Source organism: Cryptomeria japonica, chromosome 5 (genome assembly GCF_030272615.1).
Source record: "Cryptomeria japonica chromosome 5, Sugi_1.0, whole genome shotgun sequence".
In the NCBI taxonomy this organism is placed as follows: Eukaryota; Viridiplantae; Streptophyta; class Pinopsida; order Cupressales; family Cupressaceae; genus Cryptomeria; species Cryptomeria japonica.
Window position 1 is genome coordinate 296573970 of NC_081409.1, and position 6688 is coordinate 296580657.

At 31.8% G+C, this 6688-nt stretch overlaps 1 protein-coding gene across 2 annotated transcripts; it reads left to right on the plus strand.

The window, feature by feature from the left end:
- Nucleotides 1-291: 291 nt before the first annotated feature.
- LOC131045845 (GDSL esterase/lipase At5g03610-like) lies at nt 292-1995 on the plus strand. Of its 2 annotated transcripts, XM_057979515.2 has the most exons (6): nt 302-394; nt 476-658; nt 745-821; nt 900-1034; nt 1118-1409; nt 1507-1995. In XM_057979515.2, the coding sequence occupies exons 1-6, from the start codon at nt 337-339 to the stop codon at nt 1794-1796; spliced, it is 1035 nt and encodes a 344-aa protein (XP_057835498.2). In that variant the 5' UTR covers nt 302-336; the 3' UTR covers nt 1797-1995. The 2 variants fall into 2 exon arrangements, with proteins under 2 accessions (XP_057835497.2, XP_057835498.2); XM_057979514.2 differs by having other exon boundaries at nt 292-394; nt 745-1034.
- The last annotated feature ends 4693 nt before the right edge of the window (nt 1996-6688 follow it).

The window sequence follows — 6688 nt, forward strand, 5'->3', positions numbered from 1 at the left end:
TGACTGTATTTTCGTCCATACCTGCTCAGTGATTTTATAATTTAAAACTGTATAATTTATAAGTTTTTAAATAATTTATTTTTATAAGAATATTAAGTTATTTAATTTAATTAGCCTTCCCGCAAATAAAGGAAACGACTAGATTCAGAAGACCAAAGCCTTAGAAAAATGTATGTAAGAAGATTAGTGCGAATTGGTTTCCAACTCTTATCAGTTTAAAAATATCAGAGCATATTCTGGAGCACTAGTATTTTGAGACCATATATACACATTGTCTATCACAGGAAAATTCATACAATTTGTAAGTTTTAGTTACAATTTTAGTTGTCTAGAGATATGGATGCCATGTTTTCTCGCCTTCTCTTCCTGATAATTATTCTCTCTTTATTTGCAGGTCAATTGTACAAACTCTCATTTCAAACTTCCCTCCTTCTATATACTCGTATGGTTTTCATTTAAATTGATTGATTTGCAGGAAGAGGCAATGCGGAGAAAGCACGGGCGTTGTTTGTATTTGGAGACTCTTATGCCGACACAGGAAATCGCAATCCATACAATCAAAGCGTAAACCAGCCATGGAAACGACCATACGGTTTCACCTCGCCTGGATATCCCGCAGGCAGATTTTCTTCTGGAAAAATCCAGACAGATTTTTGGGGTAAACCTTTCTTCCACTCACAAATGGTGAAATTTAGGGTTTTAAGCGAAATTCGTCTTATTATTATGTGCCTCTGCTATGTGCAGGAGATATTTTAGGGCTTCCTGTTCCCATTCCTTATGAGCTGTTGAAAAGTCATGAGTGTAAAGCAACTGCAAATAAGGTAAGGGAAGGAGTGAATTTTGCAGTGGGAGGCAGTGCAATATTTCGAGCCTATGGTTTCATAACAGTAGCACAACAGGTGAAGCAGTTTAAGAAGCTGATAGTAGGAAGACAGGGGTTCGATTCTCACAAGCTCTCGCGGTCTGTAGTTCTTATCTCTGTGGCCGGCAACGACTACGGTGCATTCCTTTCTACAAGTAACGGCTCCATTGAGGTAGTTCTAGATCTGAAGGCCTTTCTTCGCCTTTAAATATTTACAAAATCTAATTTTTCCTAATTTGTGAAATTTTATTACAGGGACTAATCGATCTGGTGACACCTGTGGTAAGCGGGATAATTGAGGCTGTAAAAGATCTGTATGAATGCGGGCTTAGGAATTTTGCGCTGAGTAATATGTTTAGTTTGGGGTGCATGCCTCAGATCGGCAGAACATCCTGCGATTCAACCTACGATAACATTACAGCTCTTCATATGAGATTATTAAGGGAGGGCGTAGAAAGCCTGAGATCGAATTTCAAGGAAATATCCATCATTACTTCAGATTTGGTGCCTGCGACTAATTATATTTTCTCTAATCATCGACAATATGGTAATTCAAAAAAATATTTTCTCTGTCCAATGAATATTCAAAATCTATACCTTGTGAGTAATACTCTGTTACATCTGTTATTGTAAATGTGTGATAGGTTTTGTGGAATTACTCGTTCCCTGCTGTGCTGCAAGAGGTAGGGTTGATCTGTGTGGAGAAGTGGACCAAGTAGGAAGGCCTTTATTTGAAGTCTGTTCTAACGTAGAGGAATTTTTTTACTGGGATTCAGTCCATCCGACACAGCGAGGATGGCATGCGATAATGTCTCTGTACAGTAATGGAGTGAAAGGGGATAATAAAATAATGAGTTTTATAGAGGGTGCGCCAAATGTTATTGCGTGGCTACACTCGATTGGATTCGTTGCTGACAACGTTTCATCCTCGTAAGATTTTGTCGGCATTTCTTGATTCAATGAATGTTATCTAAAGAAGCTAGAATTTTCCGAGAACTGAAATTATAAATCAGATTGTTTTGACCCGTATCCTTTTTCATCCAAAAGAGTATTGTCAATATCATTTCATTGATTTGGACTTTTTACCTCAAACGTTCAAGAGAAAGTAACAATTAAATCGGTCTTTTATTTGATTTTATGTTTTATCGTGAGTGTCTTTATCTATAAATAAATAAATGATATAATTTTTTTTTAAAAATTGTGTGTCTTTAATCTTATGTCAAATGCCATGTATATAAAAATATGACTCTTTCACATTGATATGTTTGTATATTTATATACATTCACCCTATCCATTTATTTATTACACACATCCATGTGTACATTCTCTTATGCATATAACCAATATCGATGTGACATCTTTTATGACTATAGACAAGTTCAAAGTTACACCAACACCTTCATGTTTATGGATTTATCCCACCCATCTCTAGATTTTGTTAATACTCACTATTACCATTCTCACCTACAGTCAAGTAAAAAATCCAACGTTACATCCTAAATGATCGTATTTCTTGATTCAATAATAGACTTAAAAAAAAGTTATAAGTTTTTGAGAAGAGGAGCTGAAATTATTATATTAGATTATTTCGATCCATATCTTTTTTCTTCCAAAACGATAATATTTCATATCTATTCATTGATTTGGACTTTCAATTCAAAGGTACAAGAGAATATAATTATTGAATCAACTTTTTATTTGGTTCTATGTATATTGTGAGGAAAGTGTCCTAATACATAAATATAATAATAACAAATGATGTAATTTTGTGTAAAATTGTTTGTCTTTTATCTTATGGCACATGTCATTCACATAAACATATCACTTTAATTCACATTGATATGTTTGTATGCCTATATACATTCACCCTATCCATTTACTTATTAAACACATGCATTTGTACATCCCTTTACGCATATCACCAACATCAATGCAATACCTTTTATCACTATAGACAAGTTCAAAGTTACATAAACACCCTCACATGTATGAAATTATCCCACCCAAGTTGAATTTTATTTATATGAGCATGATTACCATTCTCACCTAAAACCAAGTAAACACAAAATTATCTAATATGTTGGTATGTCATTGTATTCAAACGAATTAAATTCATTATTTTAATATATGAGGACATTCATACTTTGAGCGGATTATTTGATTATCATTTTCTCTACACACTTCAATTGGCATACTAAAAGAAACCTACTTCTATACAAAATTATTGGAATGTATGCCAGGATTGATAGTTTGATAAGGTTTAGCACCTTGTACCCATATCACTTGACTTAAATATTTGATTTGTTAATTTATTAGAGTATAGTATTATCATTAATTATAATATTTTGTTAGCTAAATATTATTATTGTTTTTTATCGACTTTTATGAAGGTCCTTATTTCTATAATCATCTTTGTATTTATTTAAAGATACTTAAGAGTTTCTGAATGTTAGTACTCTCAAAAATAAAATAAAGAGACAAAATTGTGTCCTGCAAGATCTAAGTACAACTTTTCAAATGACATTCTAGCACCATATGGCCAATATGTAGGCCTCTCAAAATTATGGCTTCCAACTTGAAACAAAAAAATCCATTCATAAATTTGATGGTGAAAAATTTGACTCTTCACTCACAATATTGAGGCATATTTCAAACATGATAGATTTGAGTAATCCCTAAAAGTTACAGATTATTGAGCTGCAATTATCAAATTTAGCACTAGATTGGTGGAAAACTCATTAGATAATGCTTGTATCTAAATAGGGCAGGAGATTATTGATTGGTCATAACTATATTAAGGTATAAAGGAAATATTCTACCACCCAAATATCTACAAAAAAATGTTAGATATATGGCTATGGTTCAGAGAACCTCTAGGTCAATTAGTGCAACAATATATTCACAACATAAACAACCTTTAAGTCAAGATCTCCATTTTAAATGCAAACAAGGTATTTGTTATTTTATTTATTTCAAGTCTACTTTCTTATTTTGTAAAGAGATAGCTATGTTTGAAGAGAAATCTTTAGATATTACTTCTAAGCTTGTAGAGGCCACAAAAGTATGTAGCTACGAAAAAATATTGAAGATGAATCATGGAGTGTGATTCAAAACATTGATACAAAAAGTCCTACTGATAAATTATGAAGTGTGATAGAAAATGTTGATACAAGAATCCTAATGATGGGTCACAAAATATGATCTATAACATTGGTACAAAAAATCTTGATGATGGATCAAAGAGTGTGATCTGAAATGTTGATACAATAAATCTTGATGATGGATCAAAAAGTGTGATCCAAAATGTTGATACAAAAAATCTTGATGATGAATCACAGAGTGTGATCTTAAATTTTCATAAAAAGAATCTTGATGATGGGTCACGGAGTGTGATTCGAAATGTTGATACAAAAAATCTTGATGATGGATCACAAATTATGATCTAAAATATTTATCCAAAAAAACTCGACGATGGATCATGTAGTGTAATCCAAATCATTGATACACAAAATCTTGATGATGGATCACAAATTATGATCTAAAACTTTAATAAAAAAAAATATACACATTTGAAACTAGAAATAATAGAAACTAAATTATGAATTATGGAAATCTGATATCACTAATTGATGCCCTTCATAGTAGGGAAACATGTTTGAAATGTAAATAATTTGAGATGTTGAGGATCAAACTAATCTCTTTATCATGATGATGAATTACAGGGTTTGATCTAAAAAATTGATATTAAAAATTAAACACTTGGTCAAAACCAAAAACAATAGAAATTAAATTCATGGATCTTGTCATGGTTGTTTTGTTCTTATTTTTCCTCTATTTGAAGAGACCCACTTCCTTTTTTTGTTGCTGGTGCTTTTTGTAGCTTGTCAAATAGGTATTTTTAAGCTAGTTTATAATAATTATTTTTGGTTAAGGAGTTATGTTGTTGCTTTTATTGATTTTACTCATGGTTTTCCTATAGAGGTGGAGTTCCTTTTGAGTAAATCTATTAAAGAGACCTAGGTTCTAAGGCTATTGACTTTATTGGATATCTTTTCGTCAATGTTGTGGAGCTACAACAAGGGGGTTTTTATTGGCCTTTTCTTTGAGTTAGCCCCTTTTTCTCTTATTGAATTGGAGTATTCTTGGTTGGTCTAGGAGGTGATTCAGTATTTGCACATTTGGTTTTCATTTACCCCTCCTATTGAGGTGGAGCTATCTTCTATTCATGTGGAGAGTGATGTTGTAAATGAAGATGAGAGGTGTTGCAAAGGGGTTTTTCCTATGCATATTTGTGACATCATTCCTTTTATCCTATTGAGGTTGATTATGGATGGTTTATCTATTCCACTTCTTCTACTCATTTTGAGGTGGATCCTATGGACTAAGAAGGGATCTTATGTTTGCATTAAGGAATAACATGGTTCTAAGGCCTTATTATTCCATTTTCTATCCTTAGTGTATCTTGGCTTCAAAATTGTTGCCTTTTTAGAAGATTTATTTTATGTATGCACAATCGTGATGTTGTAAGAGTCAATTTTTTTAGCTAAGCTTCTTTAGGATTGTTGTCTCTTTTCTATTGGTTGGCTCCTACTTTCTTATGTCTTATCTTCTAGTAGCATTCTATTAGTGGTTTTCAAATCCCATCATAAATTCGGTTGAAAGGGTTTAGGTTCCCATCAAAACCTTTTTTACCCTTAATAAAAACAATACCAATTAAATTATGGTATGTGGAAATTTGATATCATTAATTTATATCCTTCATGGGAGGGAAACATTATAGAAATCTAAACAATTTGATATGTTGAGGATCGAACCTCTCTATTTTATCATAATGATGGATCATAGAGTGTGATATGAAATGTTGTTACAAAAACTTACGCACAATCATTTCCAGAAACAATAATATTATGGATTCTAGAAATCTAATATCATTAAGTACATTCATGTTTCAAAATGATAAATAACAAGTTACCTCTAAAACCTCTAGTATCTTTATTATCCAATAAAGATTTCTCAATAAGTCATCCTCCTCTACCGCCAGTAGTAAGATTTTTTTTGTATCTATCACAAGTGATGGGGTTTCCACTATGGAGTGCAGGGCACTCCAAAGTAAGAGAAGGGAAAACACTCCTTGAAGAGAATTTAATATGAAAGAGGTGGAGGATCTAGACATAGTGGAGGCTAATAATCTTATAGAGTTTGACCTATCCCCTTTTATCACGACTAATAACTAGTCTAAACCTTCTAGTGAGCCTATTTTCACACAAAATTATCAAATCAAGAATGCTATGATTCTTTTGATCAAATATAATGAACTAAAAATATTTTGGTAAGTGAAAAAATAGTGTCCACTCTTCAACTCCACACATGTGATCACCTCAAACCCTACCATTTTAGGTTATGTATATGAACATGGGCCTCATAATTTAATCAACAATTTTTGTGTAGTGATATTTGTTATTGGATATTTCTAGTATATAATTTAATACGATGTAACATCATTCAACTAATTACATTTTTTTGAGGGTAGCCATTCTAATATGGTCATGGTATGATTTATGATGGAAGCTTCAACACCCACTAGATCAATAAATATGATAAGTTGTAGAAAGTTAATTTCTGAGGGTAATCCTACTTTCTGGCCAAAATACAACATTAAAATTGATATTTTTAACTAAATATTCACTTTCTAACATGTATAGAAGTTATAGAATTATGAATTTGAAGATGAAGTTACTAATCATTTGTGGCCATTTAAGTGTAGATTCTGTTGAGCACTATTTTTTAAAAGAAAAATATAATAAAAATGAAAAAATAATACTATA